Source organism: Diadema antillarum, unplaced genomic scaffold (genome assembly GCF_040938485.1).
Source record: "Diadema antillarum isolate AM-2024a unplaced genomic scaffold, OU_Dant_1.0 seq00000846_RagTag, whole genome shotgun sequence".
Lineage (NCBI taxonomy): Eukaryota > Metazoa > Echinodermata > Echinoidea > Diadematoida > Diadematidae > Diadema > Diadema antillarum.
The window spans coordinates 31,797-52,711 of record NW_027271720.1 but is presented as its reverse complement, the minus strand read 5'-3'; the positions used below and the strand labels follow the sequence as shown (position 1 = coordinate 52,711).

General features: G+C 38.5%; 1 protein-coding gene across 1 annotated transcript in view; it reads right to left on the bottom strand.

Annotated features, from left to right (window-relative positions):
• Positions 1 to 20,915, bottom strand: part of LOC139740280 (intersectin-1-like) — a gene marked incomplete at its 5' end in the record, with an annotated part of 52,131 nt that continues 31,216 nt past the window's right edge. The window contains 11 exons of the mRNA XM_071650862.1: positions 1 to 556; positions 1,912 to 2,085; positions 2,547 to 2,633; positions 3,094 to 3,176; positions 7,745 to 7,866; positions 8,379 to 8,516; positions 15,191 to 15,262; positions 15,808 to 15,975; positions 17,427 to 17,525; positions 18,336 to 18,443; positions 19,710 to 19,785. Coding sequence (XP_071506963.1) covers positions 408 to 556; positions 1,912 to 2,085; positions 2,547 to 2,633; positions 3,094 to 3,176; positions 7,745 to 7,866; positions 8,379 to 8,516; positions 15,191 to 15,262; positions 15,808 to 15,975; positions 17,427 to 17,525; positions 18,336 to 18,443; positions 19,710 to 19,785 — 1,276 coding nt within the window. The remainder of the gene's footprint in view (positions 557 to 1,911; positions 2,086 to 2,546; positions 2,634 to 3,093; positions 3,177 to 7,744; positions 7,867 to 8,378; positions 8,517 to 15,190; positions 15,263 to 15,807; positions 15,976 to 17,426; positions 17,526 to 18,335; positions 18,444 to 19,709; positions 19,786 to 20,915) is intronic.

Here is a 20,915-nt window from a genome sequence, read left to right as displayed (position 1 = left end):
GTCCCCTTTTTTTCAACTCCACAAACAAATTTGAATATATTTCAGCATAATCTTTATCCCGTAACTTCACTCGTCATTTGCAAAACATGAGGAAAGTATAATTTTTTTCTTTAGTCTTTTCTGATTTCATTTGTTAAAAACATGAGAGAATAAACTTGATTACTTGAGAATATTTCTGCATCATTCTATCCAATGCCACACTTTCACAGACCAAGGAAGATACACGTACATATGAAAAGACACATATCTCCCCTCCGCGCCTCATAAAACTGTACATTAAACAAACCGACAACAAAAAAGAGACAAATTTACATCTTCATCACCATAGCAACGCGATTGTTATTCATATACACTCTGATCACGACAGATTATTTCACATCTTGGCAAGTTAAAAACGAACACGGAGGTCATGATTGGTCAAAGAGGTGGAGGGTCAACTTGACCTTGACCTCTCCAGTGGACACTTCGTGGAGCAGGAGGCTCTTGATAACTGGCCCACGGCCCTGTGTCTCCTTCAAGATGTCCGCGACTCGCACCTCGGTCCTGCCCAAAAAGTCTGTGCGTGGAAAAACAAGAAAAAGTAATACAGCAAAATCAACAACACAGATATAAAAGAAACATACCCTCATAATTAACTGGTGGAATTCATCTGATCAATTCTTTAACCTCTGACTGTGGCTGTGGCACCTGAGATACTTTGCAAGGCGGACACTTGTATATCTACATTGTATATCTTTGAGCATTCCATTTATTTCAGGCCTCCCAAACTATAATCTGTAATAATGTTACAGTGGAAGCTTTACACAATATATTACTGTGCTTGTCCACAGCGAGACAAAGTTTACATATTTTTTTTTTTTTTTTTTTTAAATTGCTTGAGATTAATTGCTGGAAAAATAGTGTAGATTCTCATGGATGACCACAACCAACAAGCAATAATCAGATCGCTTTTCAAAAAACAAGTTAGCGATTTCCAACCTTGGATACAATATACAGTCAAACCTGCCTTAGCCTTCCACCTGTCTACAGCGACCACCTGTCTATAGCGGCCACTGAAAAATCCTGGTGTTGGCATACGTACACACATACATGTACAATGTACATGTAAGGATACAACGATGATACATGTACATGTAAGCAATGCACACAAAGTTGGATGACCTGTCTATAGCGGCAACCTGTCTATAACGGCCACTTTTTCCGTCTCCCTTGGGTGGCCGCTATAGACAGGTTTGACTGTACGTGTTTGTGTTACAAGAGGCAATAATTTCACACATTCTCAGTTTCACGAACATTGCCTGAGTAAAAAAGCATCAAGAAATATGCAATGTAAACATTCTTGTATAAAAATATGACCCGCAGAGTTTAACACACGCGCGTATGCTCAAACACGAAGACATATATCGTCGCTGGGGTGACAAGACCTCGTATCTCAAAAATGTCAAAAAAATTTTATTTAGCTTAATGGTCAAATAATGGGTCAAGTGATGTCTTGGCCAAATCCCAACTGTCTTACTCCAAACAAGAAGCCACCATGACATGTCAAAGAGAAGGCTTTCCCATTCACTATAGTGCTTTGGCCGCCATGTTTTTTCGCTCTCCTGAACATTTGACATTTTTGAGATACGAGGTTTCGTCACCACAGCGATGATATGTAGGACTACTGTAAAAGTGGATATTTTCGCGCGACTAATTTTTCTTGCTTGGCCGGGTAAGAAGAGTTTCGCGTGTTTTTAATTCCGCGGAATCAAGACATGACACACAGGAACATATGGCTAGCAAAACTATTTGCGTGCTTTTATTTTTGCGGTAGTTTCTGGTTGCGCGAAATGCGCGAAAATTTCAACACTGCAAAAATTTCCACTTTTACAGTATACACCAAACGTCTTTAATGCAAATTAGCTCTTTTACCATTCGGTGAGAAGAAGTCTCTGTCATAGACCGTGATACACAGGACATCTTCCTGCAAGTCACGGACGATGAACTGCATGGATGAATCCCAGACAGGGTTGAGGTTGTCCGGCACCACTCTCGTCTTGTGCTCCTGCGACCCCATACTGACCTCGCAGTAGGGGTCGGCGCGACCTGAGGTCAGAGTTCAGATATTGTTGTGACATTTGACTTGCATGGAACAAATTACTCTACCTGTATACAAAGTTCCCCCTGCCCCCCCCCTCAATCATTGCTCTGTATCATTTGTTGTATCATATTAATGTTTTGATAGAGATCAGGGCCCCGTTTCATAAACTTGTATAATATTGATAACAAGTTACAATAGCTGTTATAAGCTATTTAACTTAAATTCTTGCATCTTATTGGCTGAGAGCAAATTTGTCGTAGAAATGTGGCAGTTGTTACTGATAACAGGTTTTATGTAACAGGACCCAGGTACACTGCATGATCCCATGAATTCAATAACAGTCTGCTGAAGAACATCAATGCCAATATTGAAAAGCAGTGAAGCAAGCTGGCAAACACATTAACCAGTGAAAACAGTACTGAGTGGATTAATCGGTAGAGTCCAAAAAACCTTCAGGATGACTGACCTGTGACAGAATTTGACGGCTTGAGTTCGTAGCCCTCGATGATGACCACCATGAGACGACCGACGCCTTTACTCCTCTGTGAGCGAGCTGTGGACATACAATTTAGGGACAATTAATGCAAGTATGGTATACAATGGAGACTGGACTATTGGGAGCATTAATGACACTTCCCACTGAGCGGTTCATAAAACTATGAAGAAAAGGTCTCCCTTTTCAGAAAGCACATCCTTAAATCATCATGGAGTGTCCCCCCCCCCCCCAAAAAAAAAGCAATCAAATTGTTGGATCATATCATGATAACCTAGCTTTATTACAAAGGAAAAAATGTAGCTACAAAGTGAAAAGAGAGACTTGCAAAATGGTTCAACATTTAAACTTTGAACGTATTCAGATGATGTCGTATGTCAAGAAATGGAGCAAAAAAGAAACTAGGAAAAGTGGGCAGACAGGGACTAGACATTTTTAGAATCTTTGGTATATGTTCTGCGCAGACTTCAACACAGGCTGCCATATCTTTGCCAGAGTAAAAGCCATGATCTCAACGTACCTCTCTGGAGCTTCTCTCGCTTCTTCTTTTCCGTCTCCACGTAGTTCTTGGACGCTTGCTGAATCCTCTCCTGCCATTTTGTCCTGTTGATAGAGAGGATGATGAACAGACAGTGAAACCCCTCATTGCATAATTAATTGATCGGAAATCACAGTCTTATCGAAAGACATAAATTTCCCAGTATGGAAGAATGTTCACTGAACAGTGACGTCTCGAAAAAACTTTCATCCAGGACTGTCACAGACACTACAAGCAATCAGTCATCTTTCATTAAAGATGCAGCATGTTTTACAACTGTGCACTTTTTTAGAATCACAAAGAGTCATTAGAATATGTCACACACATTTTCTTTTCACACAATATGCTTCCCCAAACTTGACATACATGTAAGAGCGCTGTACAACCTTTTGAGGCATTCTCAAAACATTATAGTATTGACTGAAGAATGCTGGTTCTTGATTTCAACCTTGCAACACAATTCCTGTAGAAATGAAAGGGTCAACTTTTAAAAAGAAAAACAAACAAACACACGCATATAATTTTAAAACATTGAGCATCTTACATATGGGCAGAGGAGTGATATTTCTATGATACTATCAACCTTCCACAACAGACTGGAATAATGGATGGATGGATAGATAGGCAGATATATAGATAGATAGATTGATAGAGAAATATATAGACATAAAATGGATATATACAATCATGTCAATGGATATATAGGCAGATATAGATAAATAGATACAGACATACAGACAGACAGATAGCTGGCTAGATAGGCAGGTAGATAGATAGACAGAGATAGATAGATAGATAGATAGATAGATAGATAGATAGATAGATAGATAGATAGATAGATAGAAAGCTAGATACAACCTGTAAAACGAGGAATGTTCGTGTGCATTTTAATTTCGCAAATTTCGCGAGTGCCAAGATTCTCGAAATTAAAATGCATGCGAAGTTCTTGTCTCCACTATGTACATTAAATGCCAGTGGCAGTTCGCGAAAATCTCATGCCGCAAAAAAAAAAAATCTCATGCCGCGAATATATCATGTTTTACAGTAGATAGATAGATAGATAGATAGACAGAGATAGATAGAAAAATGAATAGATTGATACAGATAAATAGGCAGACAGACATATACAAGTAGTTGAGGACAGTGGAGGCAAAACTGAGGAGTCTGGGGCACACATGAGGGACCATTATAAGGCAGCTGGCCCAGGAACAGATCTGAGAGGAATCCATGCTAGGAGGCATTATGGGCAGCAACGATATGTGACCGTGCATCACAAAATGAACAAAAAGTCGCACCCCTTGATTTCACATGAGGACTCAAAAAAGGTGAAACGGGTCAGCCAAGTCAATCTTGAGTTTTTCATATCATCTAAAAGAGCTATTCTTCTTCTACATTATCCTTAAGTTTGGGATCATAAAATCAATTGGAAAGTGTGTTTTTGGCAGTTTTTCTACAACCCTTTTTTTGCAGATTGGTGTGATCAGGTATGTCTTATCGAGGTCCCTTTTCATATCCCTTGCCCACTCGTCACTTTCAACTCTAATAACTTTTGAAAGGATAATGCTACTGCTTTGAAAGTTGGTAATAATCATGGACAGAATGTGTTAATACAGCATGCTCAATGTCAGTTTAATTTGATAATCCCTTCATTGTTGTTGCTCCAGTGGTTTATATCCTGTTTTTGTCCCATTCACACCACAGCTAGCAAAGCTTGGTAAAGATTAGTGCTTGAATAGACCCTGTACTTCAGAGCCACTTTTCTCAGTTCACACTTTCCAGAGTATGTGCTTTCTTTCCATTATCTAGATAGCTTAGGGGAGTCCATTTGAATTGAGTTTGATACATCATTTTAAAGCTAAGAGTTTGCTCTTTCAGAATCTACCCTTAACTAAAGATTCATGTCTGGCGACTTTTTGTTGGTTTTGTGATGCAGGGTCACATATGTAAACTACAGAGGCACTCTGAGAGCACAGACCTCCGCCAAGCATGCAGCTCATTTCCACCACTGATCTTGTTCTTCCATGGAGATATCAGTGATTCCCACCCATACGTACTTGGAAGTCACCCAATTTCCCAATATAGAAGCCTTTGTTACGTCATAAACCCTTAGCTGCATGGCGCGCCTCGCCCTAGCAGAAACCTCAAATACGCGCAGCCTGAACTCCAAAGTTCATTGACCCTACCTGCCAAAATATCAAAAATCCTTCATTAATTCCCCCAAAATTCTCGGATCACTACCAAAAGTTAATCGTTTGTTACTTGTGTCATTCTCAACCTTTCCTGCAAGTTTCATCCAAATCCGTTTGCTACTTTTTGAGTTATTTTGCACACAGACAAACTAACTAACTAACGAACAAACAAACCAACAGTAACAACTAGAACCGGAATTTGTCAACACTGACAAATTAGGTGATCCGATCTCTTCGAAAATCAATGATTTGAGTCCTGATCCAAATATTCATGTCCATACAGGTTTCATCTGTGTTGACGGGACATTGGCCGTGTGATGTTTGGATTCTCATTTAGAAAAGGGAGTGAGACCTGCCATCTTTGGTACCGAATTCCGTATACACTAACGGAAATACAGAATGAAGTATATTTGACCTTTGACCTCACTTTGCACACCCAAGATGGCGTCTAAGCAAAAAGTGATTATTTTATGAAATGATTCTTGTAACATGGTTTTTGCGTGTGCAAAATATGGGAAAGATAAGACATGTATTCACCAAGATACAGGATGAAACATTTATGACCTTTGACCCTAATTTACATACCCAAGATGGTGTCCGATCAAGTAGTTGTTATTTTATGAAATAATGTATGTGACATGTACTAAACATATGCAAAATATGGGATAGATAGCCATTGTTGTTGTTCATCTATTGCACAGAAAGTAGTAGAAAGAAAGACAAATAAAGAAAAAAATTATGTTATGTTATAGAAATTTGAAGGAGAAGCATAAAAAAATCAGAAAAAGATAAAGTAAGGAAAGGGAGATTAAGATTAACTAAAGAAAAAGAAGAAAAAAAAAGTGTTTGAAAAAAGTGTAAAAAAATATTGGCAGGGGTTAGCCTCGAACCAGGGACCTTAGGATTACGAGTCGGATGCGCTACGCAATGACCTATTTCATTCTCCATAGGCCCTGTGTATTAAGCAAAATGACGCTGCATCGAAGCCTCGTGCCATTTTCAACCAAGTTTTTCGACGTGATGCCGACATCGTATGAAAAAATGGAGGGCACATGCACGATAGCCCAAAGTCTCAGCTACAACATACTAAAATCTGGGAGAAATTCACGGAAGCATAAGTGAGCTAGTGCTCGAAAAAGAGAGTCATATCAATTTTCACTGCAAGAAAAACTGCTCTCCCATAGAGATAACACGTAAACTGGTCAAATTTGACAATATGACTTTCAATCCATTTTTACGAGGTGATGCCGTCATCCAATCAAAATGTTGTAATTATATTAATGAAAGATCATTTAATAAGCTACAACATACTGAAATCTGGGTGTAAATTGGCAAAGGATAAGTGAGATACGCTCGAGTGAACTTGAAATTTGATGACGTCATTTTGAAAATTTACTTTTTTTACTTTATTAAGAAATTTGATATCTTTTAATCATTTTGCCAGCATCGCCAACTCATAAATAACATGTCCAACTCATCAGCTTTCTGAATATGTAAAGAAAATTGGGGGTTACCGTCCATCCTGCCGAGTAAAATCGGATTTAAAATTGGCATTTTTTTGGCATCGTTGCACTGTATATCGCCATTGACGCGCGCGCGGAATTTCAACTTTGACCGGCCCGTATGACGTCATATTGAGTCGGATTGACTTGAAACTTGGTAGAAATATTCCTTGACATTTTAGGCATCCGATAAGTGTGAAAAAACGGGAAATTTCCATTGCATATGAGCTGTGTGTGCGAATATTTGCGCGTGCGTACGCGTCCGTCCAATTTTTTCAATTTTTCAAAAAATGCCCCAAATGGTCTGAAACGTGTGCAAAAAAAATTTGAGCTCGATTTGAGCATACAAATATTTCAACGCGCGCGTACGCGCACGTTTTAAGAGAAAATATGAATTTTGAGAATATGAGTAAAATGCGCATAACTTGAAATGTATGTGACGTAAATTTCATTGAAAAATTCCATTCCATTAATGAGATATGAATGAAAATGTGTTTTCATATAATGACGTCATAGTGACATCACGGTCGACTGATCACTATGATTTTACTTGATCTGTCGTCTTTGCAACACGATACATGTATGGTATAAGTTTGAAATTGATAGGCAGAGGACTTTCTGAGCTAACCTCTGCACAACTTTTGTCCAGAAATAAAGAAATAAAGAATCCGTACAGATACAGAAGGTGATCCGAAGGATACTCGGATCACCTAAAAACATAACCTCCTCCCTTGGCGGAGGTAAAAAACCAACAGTAACAAAAACATAATCTCCTCCCTTGGTGGAGGTAACAAACCAACGGTAACAAAAACATAATCTCCTCCCTTGGTGGAGGTAATAAGTAAAACAAGGAAGTAAATAGATAATTAGCAGGAGAGGAGGAGGAGAGACAGACAGACAGATAGACAGAAATAGCTGGAGCTACTTGCTGCATGGGCTCACCTGTCCTTTTTGCTCTCTGCCTTGAGTGCGTACACCTTGTCGATGTGGTTGATGTGGAAGACAAAGTCATCTGGAGCCGTTTCATCTGGGATCTTCACCTCCACTTCATTCAGAAACAGTGGCTGTGGTGGTTTCGGGGAGAAGAGATAATGCAATACATGGACATTTCTGCCAAATAACTCAAGTATGCTCCTTTTCAGAAACGATACGTGTAATTTTTTCTTTTCTTTTATTGCAACTGATTGACAAATTGCACGACATCGACATAAATAAGCACTGAATTAATCAATGTTTAGTAGTTTGTAGATGTGTCTCAAAAAACAATAAAACTTGATGCATGAATTTGATTCAATCAAGTAAGCGTAATATGTAGCAACATGCAAAACCCAGCAAAGAAGATGAAAAACACTATTAGAGCTGTACAAGCCTTCCAACTTATAGACAAATGATCTCTTTGATTTGTTCTTATAACCTTTAGCATGACTCATTAACTTCCTGCAAACCACAAGGAATGGAATGATCCAAATCCACATGTACTAAGACTGTAAAAGAACAACAATAACAACAACATGACCAAACATGAAAAGAAAAATATCTTTGGCTATCAGGAATGATATTCAGTGAGCACGCTTACATGTTTGTACATCTTGTACTCGATGGCAATCTTGGAGTCCCCCGCCAAGAAGGGTGCGCGGAGCCCAGGCTTGACGGGTTGGGTGAATAACAAAAAGTCGTTGAAGAGGAACACATAGAGCTCCTTGTTGCTCTTAGCCTGGTGTGATGCGGGATAGAAGTTTGGAGGGAGATTTAAGATGAGAAAATAAGGATATTAATTCAATTCCATTCAATTCAATTCAAGTCAACTCAATTTAATCCTATCCAATTCAATTCAATTCAATTCAGTTCTATTCCATTCCATTCCATTCAATTCAGTTCCATTGAATTGAATTGAATTCAATTCAATTCAATCCAATTCAGCTTTATTTTTTGTTAATATCAAAAAGGTAATACACAATTCAAAGCATATAATTGTCAATTCATATCATTGTTGAATGATTTGAAAGAGATGATTTCACACTCTTTTTTTGTTTCTTTTTTAAACCCTTTGCTGGAAGAGATACATGCCTACAGTTCCTGAAAAGGAAAAAAAAAATGTTTAGTAAACCCCTATAAACCTATAATGGTAACTTTTTTTATATTGTATCGTTAAGAGCTCTTTATTTCTATAATCCCCTTGAACCACAACAGAGAATTTTCATTAAAACTTTATAAGTGCAAAATTTAGATTGTTCATCAGGGATAGAACTCTGTAACTCCTAACCCTTCCTTTGTACAGATGCGCTGTGGAAGTATTGGCATACATGTATATGTCACTTGTAACATGTTCTTTAGGTACGTGTATTTCATGATGTTATGCCCAAAATCAACCCACATTACAGCACTTGTACTTCTGCGTCTCTAATGAAACATGGCAGGTATGACCTTTGACCCTGATGAGCATAATCAATATGCATGATGTCATGTAGGTCATGAAAGTTGAACTAAAAAAACCAAAAAACAAACAAACAAAGAAACTTTCCTAAGATTTATTTGAAGAATTTGATTTTGTGGTTTTCTTTGATACAAGTCATGTCAAATACATAATGTGCATGAAGGCGCATGTGCCTCTATGTCCATGTGACTATTGTCCTTAATAACTCAGTATTCTTACTTTGACTCTGGCTAATGTTTAGGAACACCCTGAACCTTATCCACATCATCTTCATCCACAGAATACCCAGACCCAGACCACATTTTGAACAGTCACGCTTTTGATGTAATTATGATTTCAAGGATACCATGAAGTACATGTATGACCATTTAATCACCACCTACCTTGCCAATGAAATTTAGAGGCATTTCGTCGAGGGTTCACAAGTTTGAAAACAAAGGGGAGGGGGGGGGGGAGAGAGAGAGAGTACATGTATGTGTGTGTGTGTGTGTGTGTGTGTGTGTGGTGTACATGCATACACGCCTATTTGTGTGTGCATGAGTGATTTTAGAGCAGCAATAATGTCATCGTTTTGGCAGTTGTTCATGCTGCTGCAAACATAAGTCCAGTCATGTTACTCACCACTTTCAACTTGTTCTTGCAGTGCATCTTTTGACCCTAATTTGCATGAACAAGATGACTTTGTAGAATGTGGGCAGTACTACAAAAGTAAAACAGCCACCCGATAAGAGCCTCAATTTCTCTATCTGTACAAGACTGGCAGTGTATTTTGGTAGTAAAGAATTTTGTAATACACGATACAAACAAATGGGGAATTTGTGTGTGTTGTGTTTAATAATAGCGTGCGTGTGTGAGCTAGACTGCATATGTGAGTTCTGCAATTTGATACATGAGCAAGGGAATTCTTGCTGTCGCGACCAAAATCAAAACTTTTCGCTCGCCAATTCTCATGGTCGGACATCCGGGTATTTTGCGTGTCACGGGGTCATGGATAGCGGTGGAGTGAAAACAAATAGTCGCGTGAGCCTGGAGTGGTAACGCTGTACGTGTTTTCTGCCGGGGCGCCCCGTGAGCATAGCGCTAGCACAAGCTGTACTACTGTAGCTGTGCGGGAGGCAGGATTAGGCCCTAGGCCTACCCTAAATTAGGCCCTACCCTAAGTCTACTACAGTACTAACGTTAGGCCTGTAGACCTGCCTGAAGTTTCTATGAGGTACCAAGTAAGCGTAGATATCGGGGTAGGGCCTACTCAAAGAGGTTCTACTGCACATCTGGCCATTTTGTCGCGTCGTTGATCCAGAGTCCTGCCGCGACTTCATACGGGCACAGGTCCAGTCCGACTGCCTTCAACTTGGCAAAATACCGGGACCGATCGATCGACAGGATCCAGATTATTAGAATATTGCTGGCAAGACATGATGCATGTATCTCATGAATGATGGCACAAATGACAAAATGAATAATGAAAAACAGTCCCCATGTCTGCGTAGAGTTGCACATAAATTATACGCGTCGCACATGCACAGCATGCAGTATGCGCATTATGCAGGCTTAGCGCTTGCAAGCTGATTGTTTTCACTCCGGAAGTGACGTGTAGCCGACCGCAAGAATTCAAACACAGCTTTCACGTTCTAAACGCATCTGCTGATACAAACTGTGAATGGCGTAATAATTCACACTACAGAAAAAGCATGTCATCCAATTCTGACTTTTGCGGGAAAAATAAAACATTCATGAAACACACACTCTGAGGGTTTATAGAGCCTACACAAGAGTGTGTGCTTTATCATAAAATGGACAACTTTTGAAACAAAGGGAAACAAAATCAATACGTTGTGTGAAGAATAGCTTTATCATGCTACACCAGCAATGTGGAAATTTTGGCATGCAAGCAAAATGAAATGTGGACAAATCAATTTGAAAATTTGGTGTAATAAAGAGCAGCTTCACAGCTTAAGCAGCACTTGCTTACTAAGGATCAAACTGAATAATGCTACTCTGCCCACATTCAAAACATAATCTTTGCCTCCAAAAATTTCATTATAGTTGCGAGGTTCTAGTTAATTTTCCTATTCAAAAATCCTAATTTGTATTGTGTAATACAGATGCTCTCAGAATCTTTCACACTGTGAACATTTGATGCTGTGAAAAATTAGGGATGAAAATGAACACTACCAACAAATGCTTCAAAGAGTGCAAAACTGTGAGTGACAAGATCAACCATACTCAATACTTCTCCTAGATAGTAACAGCATAGCTCTGGAAAGCTTTTCTTTAGAATGGCAATAATTGGACACAGATCGCTGAACAGTTACATCAGAATTCTCAAAATTTTTGCCTGCTTGTGTGCTGTGATTTCTTTCAAAATGCAATTGAACATCATCATACAGCTCAGCCAGCAAAACTTCAAAAATATACATGATATTGAGCCTCCATGACATTAAGCTGTGTCTTTTGACTTCCATGAACAAAATGGTATTGAATAATGTTGGTTTCATTCAGAATTATGATTGACTGAATCATCTGTGCACAATCTATGTGCACACTTGTTTCATGGTGACACATTTGGTCAAGTGATCCAGAGGTAAAAAGAATATTAGGGGAAATACATGAATGAGTGAGAGTGCAGTACTTGAATTTGAAAGCCGTACTTCATTCTTAACTTATAATGGTAGGGGACACCGATACTTGAAAGCAGAAATATGGTACCTAATCCTTTGATACATGTAATTCACCTTTGCATTCAAACATACAGTCAACCTTGCCTAAAGTTGAATCTATCTGGACTGAAGAAACAGCTCCGACTTGACTTACGAGGGATTAAAATCAACAGAATATAAAGACCTTTGACTTTGGTGATTTATTATTCGACTTAGTTGAGGTTGACTTGGGTAAGGTTGTCTGTACATCTATAATGAAGTGAGATTTTGATTATCATTACATAATCCACTGAAGATTAATAACTTTTTCGATGTTTCTGTGAAATTTCACTATAAATTGTCGAACCTGTTACAGAAGTACTAGAAGTCTAATTGAGTTTTATCAAAACTTTGAACAAGACAATTCCTCTTGAAAGGATTTTCCAAATTTGTTGAAAATGTCTCCTGGGTTTCGTAAACACATTCTATATTTCTGATGAAATCCAATCAGTATAAAAGGCACTGTACAGCGGACTGTTCCTTTAATTTTTGGCTTCAATGCAGATAAATAAATGTAGTTTGGAGTATTAACCTATTCACATGTACATATATTTTGATTAAAAAGTTGGCCCTATCATTCTAATCGTGAATTTCAGATGAAATTGATATTCCACAACCAAGACATCATCAACAATGAAAGTTCATATACTGATGACAAAGTGGGAGCACAATTTTGAGTTTCTCCACACTGGTGCCATACAAACATGTCGTATTTGAGATATGCAATGAACAAATTTTGCTAAAGAGGTAACAGAAATTATAACTAAAAACCTGAAGAATTATGAGGTCATACATACAGTGATGCCTATGATCTACAACATACAGTGAAACGTATCAATGAAACACTCCATCCCATCCATTTTATAATCTACATACTGTAAAACGAGGAATGTTTGCATGCATTTTGATTTCGCGAATTTTGCAAGCGGCAACATTCGCGGAATTACAGTGCACGCGAAAGTTCTTGCCCAGACAATATGTATTGGATGCCAGAGGCAAGTAGCAAAAATTTCATGCTGCGAGAAAGACTGTTGGCTCAAATTCGCAAAATTTTCATGCCGCGAATATATCATGTTTTACAGTAATCAAAATGCAAGATCACTTCCATGACTTTTTCTCAGCAATTTGTTGGTCGTATCTATTTAACAGCAGCTGTACTTTCCGAGTTTGCAAACATGCCTATAGAGTTTTATCATCATCCCTATACTCCTTAAAATCCTAGATATTAAGACAGTAAACATGAGAGCCATATTGTACAGCAGACTCATTCAGTGTTTTGTGTTCATGAGTTTTATACTTTCTTTTAAAGTGAAAATGAATTACTTGAGTAGTAAGGGTCATCAATTTGTGATCATAATTGTACGCTGCTTCAACGGCAGACATAAATGGCAGCAGTTTTGAAAGAACCAATCAGGAGTGAGCACTTCCATCATTCCCATGGTAACTGCCACCTACAGGACTGCTGCCAACATTTACGCATCTTGACATCCAGGAGGTTCAACAGGAGCAGTGAGGGAGATATTTATATATATTTTAAAACTAGAAATGTCGCTTTGGCGACTGGTATGCCTCCGCCATAATGCATGATTTACCCAATAGGTCTAGATAGTACATGTGGACAATGTGTGATTACATTTTCACAAATTTGGCAAAATATTGAAATGACAAGTTTGTCACAAATGTGTTGAATGTTCACCTTCCTTGACCTAGGTTTAATTGGATGAATAGGAGAGCATGTATCTAGGGATTTAAGGACTTTAACTCGACTTTGACCCATTCATACATTTAGGCATTGAGTAATTTTCAAGTTAAGGTACAGGTGTGGAGAAAAAGTGCAATTTCTGAATTGAATAGTAAATTGTTACCATTTTCATCTGGCCCTTGACCCTAAAATTCATAAGATAATCACTTTCAGGTAGAACATGCATAATATGTACAAAGTTTCAAAGATAACTTGAGCCACTTCCGAGATATGGAGGAAAAAGTTAGTTCAGCACTTTCACTTGATCTTTGACCTTTTGACCTTTGAGGCAAAAAAAGAAGAAAAAAAAACTTTCCAGAGAATTTCTATTAGGTTACACATGTATGCATACACCAAGTGTAAAAAAAAAAATAACCCTGCTGGCATTGCATGATAGGAGGGAAATAGTAAAATTTTGAAGTGTTGCACTTGACCCTTGATCCCTGACCTTTGACCCCATGAACCCTACATTCTCTAGATAATCACTTCCAGTCAGTACATGTATATACTATGTTCCATGAAGATACCTCGAACAATTTTCCAAGGTACAGAGAAAAAAAGAAGTTTTAATATTTTTACTTGACCTTTTGACCTTTGACCTTTCACCTCATGACCCAAACTTTCACCAGAGAATCTTAATTGGGTAATACATGTATACACTAAGTTTCAAGAAAATATCTTCAGGCATTCAATAGATATGATGGAAATAGTGAAATTTCATGTATTTGACCCTGACCTTTTGACCTTTGACCTCATGACCCAAACTTTCACCAGAGAATCTTAATTGGGTAATACATGTATACACTAAGTTTCAAGAAAATATCTTCAGGCATTCAATAGATATGGTGGAAATAGTGAAATTTTATGTATTTGACCCTGACCTTTTGACCTTTGACCTTTGACCTCATGACCCAAACTTTCACCAGAGAATCTTAATTGGGTAATACATGTATACACTAAGTTTCAAGAAAATATCTTCAGGCATTCAATAGATATGGTGGAAATAGTGAAATTTTATGTATTTGACCTTTGACCTTGAGCATGTGCACCCAAAAGTTGATAGGCACAACTTCACCCCCTAATACACATACATGCCAAGTTTCATTAGGATACCTCAACAGGTTTTGATAGTTACCTTGTCCACAAAATTCATTACGGACGGACGGAAGGACGGACGGACGGACGTACGGACGGACGGACGGACGGACGGACGGACAACCCGAAAACATAATGCCTCCGGCACCACTTCGTGGCGGAGGCATAAAAAAAACCACCCCCAAAACACAACCACAACCCCCCCCCCCCAAAAAAAAAAAAAAAAAGTCCCAAATTCAGGGAGGATTTTATGTTCTCTTGTTTAGAATTGAAATACATTTTTTTTTTTTTAATCAGAGATCCTCCTGAGAAATCAGGTAGACTGGGAAGGTACATGTAGGGGGCTTTGCTGCCATTATTGCCAATGAGAAGGATTGCAAACATCTCTGTGGAATGCAGTCCATATGAATGATTCTTACCTTGTGCAGCTTTCCAGAGTGTAGATATTTCCTTGGGCCAAGGCAATTTGTCAGAGAGTTGAATATCAGCTCCTGCATGGACAACAACAATAACAAAACAGAACAACATTGGTTTTGAATAGTCCTCAGACAATGACAATCAGAGAATCTGTAAAATGACCTTTGTTTTTCTTCCTTTGCTCGTTATGTTTGCTATCAAGTTGTTCCCATGGTAACTGTCATCACAGGCCCACCAACATCCATGCATCAAAATCTGGGCAGTTCCAAGGATCAATAAGGGAGATACTGGTCTATTACACACGTCTCAATGGGGCGAAATATATTCCATAATCTGAATGTTTCACATCATTTCATAAGGATGATGATGATGATGATGAAAAGCATATTTCATAAAACCCCATTTAACGTCTGAATAAATGTCAAACTTCATACATTTCACATACAAATGTTAGTTACCTTCTTTTTTTGCAATTTTTTCATCTATGGATCTGCGACTTTACCACGGTAGCACAGTGAAAGGTCAAATACCTTTGAGCCATGTCAGTCAAATGCTGACATCATGGTGGTTACTGTTGTCATGCCAACAAACACTTCTGTGCACTATGTACAATAGATACCTCGGCGAGTCCAGTGCAGTCCACGTGGTTCTGAAGCCACTCCAGCTTGTCGGAGTTCTCCTTCTCCCGCACTCCCTCGTTGACCTGCTGGCACAGCTCCTCCGCTTTCTCCGTCGCCATCCTGATGTTCCCGTAGTCGGCATGGCCCTCGGGCGTGTACTTCAGGATCTGCATACAGAGAACAAAAATAGAAAGAAGGGTCTTATTTTGTGTTAATCACTTTACCCATTCACTGTAGTTGGATTCCACCACTCTGTCACATTTTCCCCAATCAACAAAGGGAATGTGGAGTGTCTTCAACTTTCACAAGCACAAATTTTGGATCTGAATTATCCAAAAAAAAACGAACAAACTGCCATATAACTGATTTGTAGATGATCACTTTAATGTGGTATAATTCTGAAGGGCAATTGGGGCCCCCGCAAGCTCTTTGAGGTCATTCACATTTGAAAATTAACAGTAAAAGTCCCACTTATCATAGTGCAAAGCCGTGTTACTGTAGTGAAGCATATGAACGGGCCAGTTCATTGGGTGATGGTCAAAGTCCCCTTCGCGATCAACACAATTTCAACAACACTTTTCTTTACATATTGTTTCATATGGGTACATATTCAGTCACAAAACAGGGCTAAAAAAGGTAGACACTTTCAAAACAATTACCTTCTGCAAGCAACTTGTAATATCTTATGAACAGATTTCATTCACTTTAGTCTCTATTATATTTTTCAACAGACACTTTTTTTTTCAATTGTCCATGAAAATTCGCCTTTATGTGACATCAGGTGACTGTCAAACTACATGAAAGGCTAGAAAAAAATATCTCTGCAGCGAAAAGTAGCCCAGTTGCAAGACTTTGCAGGGCGGGGGGGGGGGGGGGGTGGGGGGGGGAGGAGTTTAGCTACACATCATGATCAGGTCTGTCAATATTCACACAGCAAAGTTAGGAAGATTCAGATTTTCCAAGGAGGTACTGATGTGCTATAATAAAATGTACATTTCAACAGGTGAAGAATAATTTCTAAACCAGGGAGACTTGCATACTTAATATGCCCTATATTTCACAGGGTTTAAATTTTCACAAATTTTGCCAGTTGGATATGCTATTCACAAATTTTTTAATGTGAACAGCTATTAACTCCGATCCCAACATGAATGCTATGTGCACACATCCATCACATTTATCATCCCATTGTTACATTCCGCAATAAATGAACCTCAACGTAACCACTTGCAAAATTGGCGGGAAGTACCGACTCGCACAAAATTATTTTTTGCTATATATATGATATAAAGAATAGTACTCTTTCTTGTCAGGTGGTGCAGGATAAAGAGAGACTTGGCAGCTCTGTGCGTTTGTCATGGTGATGCGCCTGCCTGACTTGCATGAACGGTATGTCACGCATGTCCAGAAGAAAACTATCAAAGTGGTGATGAAAATGGATAATCATGCCAGGAAGGAGATTTTCCTCTCCTAGAGCAGATGAATGTACAATTGGTGTACACAAGGATTTGAATAATGATATTGATTGCATTTTGATATACGTCGCTTTATACGGGCACTTTTATTCAGCGCACTGGTGCTACTGTATGTCCGTATATCTATTTTGGGTTGTACAAACCTTCTGGACCAGTAGAGGGTATCGCGTGATCCGCTGCATGGGTTTGATCAGGTAGCTACTGACCGGCATTCCTTTGGTCCGCTGGTCTGAGGCGAGTTGCTGGTTGGAAGAAAAAAATTGTACAAAGAAAAATTTGAGCGTAACGGCCGGCTGACAATCCGTTGAATACTGCTAATGGCATATTCCATTATAAAACTATACTCATTACTCATTGTGGGGGCGTTAAATTGTGGAATAGTGGTTAAGTCCACTCCCGACTTCCAATTGGAGGACCCGAGTTTGAATCCCGCCCAGTGCTCACGTCCTTGGACAAGATGTTCTTACCAAAAATGTCCCTCTCGACCCAGGTGCATAAATGGGTACCTAGCAACACTTGGGTAATAATAATAGCAGGGCCCTCTGGTAGAGCAGTGGCAACATGGAAGAGGCTGCCCTGGGTAAATAAGACATTATTATCATTATTATCATTGTTGTTATTGTTGTTGTTATCATTATTATTCTTATTATTCTTATTATTTTTATCATTACTATTATCATTATTATTATTATTATTATTATTATTATTATTATCATTATTATTATTATTATCATCATTATTATTAGTAGTAGTAGTATTATCATTATCATTATTATTATCATTATTATTATTATTATTATTATTATCATTACTATTATCATTATCATTATCATTATTATTATTCTTCTTCTTCTTCTTCTTCTTCTTCTTCTTCTTCTTCTTCTTCTTCTTCTTGTTGTTGTTGTTGTTGTTGTTATTATTATTATTATTATTATTATTATCACTATTATCATTATACTCAGCAGTGCATTGGAAAGCTGACAATTATCCACAGTGCTCACTCCACAAGCCACAAATTGAGGATATTATATCAACCATCCTCTGGACCTTACCTTGACATACTCCCTGAAGTCCGGGTCATTGTCGATCTTCTTGGACAGCGTGCTGGAGGCACTCAGCTGACAGCTGCAGAACCGAATATACGGCGTCATCCGAGGCAGCTGTGGATTGGGGGTTTTAAACAGCATGCAAAATTAGCTTGAAAACCATCTTTACAGGTGAATTATCCATTATTTTTTACTTTTCAGATGGGAAGACCAGCAATATGGGCGGTGCCATTGATACAAGGTGATCAGAAATGCAACTTTGTGCCCGCAAAAAGTCTATATGTACAGGGGGTTTACCATACTAGAACATTTTGGTATAACAGAAGTGCAAAAGTCACTGCATACAGTATACTTCAGAGAATTTTTGTCTGCAAATTTCTCAAATTAACTGATACCAAATAAAGGACTCACAAAAATAATGCCTTTCATATCACCGATGCGCTATCATCGTCAAGGTGAACATCAATAACTTTTGAAAAGAGATTCATACATATTTCTCATTCCGCCATTGTGGTTCTTGATAGCAAATTTGCAATGATTGGTGTATTGTCCCACTAGTCCCAATTCGCATATCATTATGCACACAAGTGTATAGCATTTCTTGAAGCAGCATACTGTAAAATGAGAAATGTTCACATGCATTTTAATTTTGCCAATTTTGCAATAACCAAGATTCGCGAAATTAAAATGCACACAAAAGTTCTTGTCTACACTGTATGCATTGAATGCCATTGGCAATTCGCAAAAAAATTTCATGCCGCGAATATATCATGTTTTACAGTAGGTGGAACAACATATACTACATGGGTATATTGAATGATATTTCCACATTCTATAAGCTAAGAATGGCAAGTCACTTTCAACATGTAGTTCCCACCATGGACCTTGGCACATGCATTTCACTTCAAGTAGCTCATTTCCATACAGGCATTTGCATTTAGATTTAGGTGCTCTAAAAACGCATCTTGAGAAGAGGAACGAAAGAGCCACAAGTGAGAAAAATTATTGCGAAATGACAAACTCTGGAAATTAAGGTATTTTGAACACATCTCTGTAATGCAGAAAAAAAGGAACAGTGAAAGGAAAAATTAACCAGTGTTTTAAATCAAGAAAATGGCCAAAATATGGAATTAACTGTTTCTGCGAGGGGAGTTTAGTGTGTGAATGTGTGTGTGATGGGGGCACAATATGGTATAATATATGAGTCACTCTTTGATTTTACTTGTCACTTACTCTTGTCTGTGTGACAATAATAGCACAATCAACTTTTGCAAAGTCTACAACCTCAGCATTCATGTAAAACAGGGACTACTTTCCAATGCGATGCAGCGATCAGATAGCAAGATGCTTCGATGGCCAGCTGCTTTCTGACAGACTGACCTGTTCACACAAGATATCGCCAATCATGTGGACAGGCTGCTCCTCACCGCTCATCTTTTTCCTGACTCTCAGAGCTCTGTAATGAAGGCATGAATTCATTACCATGAGAAATAATCAAAACTTGGCGTGCGTTCGAGCGCTCTCCTAAAGTGAACTGAATCGTACCGTACCTGCGCCAGAGGAGCACTTGAATGCTCCGAAAGTGTACTGTACTGAACCGAATTGAGGCAAAAGTGGAACACTTCCCGATGTGCTCCAAAAGGGTACCAAAAGCGAAACCAAACTTCCCATATGAGAATGTGTGTAACATGCACATACGTCATAATTCAAAGAGTTCATTGTGTTTGTTCGGGACATCTGTAAGTAGTGTAAGTGTGCCAGGTGAATAACCTTCTTGCTACAAAATGCGTGACCCCCTTGAAAAATAACTCATGAGGTATGCTTTCTCAACAAGAGCGGTCGGACACTCCAAATCTGGCCCAGTTCAGTATGGTACAATAATGTACGCTCTGGCTCAGTTCGCTTTGGTTCGATTTAGAACGCTCGAACGCACCCAAAACCAATGTCACAGAGTGAATGCTGCCTGGATTTCTACATAATGTAAATCATATGAAAACAAACAGAATGTGGTCAATTCATACTCGGAACTCTAGAAATAGCAAACTCTTGAATAACCTTGTATGGATAGTAATGTAACGTGCACTCCATCTATTAAAGGGGCTGTACAGTACTGGTTGAGGTGGGGATTCATGTTTTTTACATTCCTAAGTGAGAAAATTAGAAACCTCTTATGAAATATGAAAGAGCATGTAATTTTAAGAAGGATTCAACATTTATTTGATGAAAATTGGTTTTCAAATGGCTGAGATATCCAAAAAAGTGATGATAATAAAAGACTACAGGCCACAACTTTATTAGGATCTCTTTGTTTCATCTTGCTTTTGGATATCTCGGCCACTTCCAAACCGATTTTCATCAAATAAACTTTTGATATGCCCCTTAGAATTGCATGTTTTTTTACATCTCATAGAGTGGTTTCTGAATATCTCGCAAAATGTTATAAGCTAAATCCTCACCTCGACTAGAACTGTACACACCCTTTAAGCTTGGAACAAATGAGTGGATCACTTTGTGCTACAAAATCAAAATCTCGTGAATTCGCGGTGCCCGGTGGACATCACCCCTTTCATAGCAGCTTCATGCATG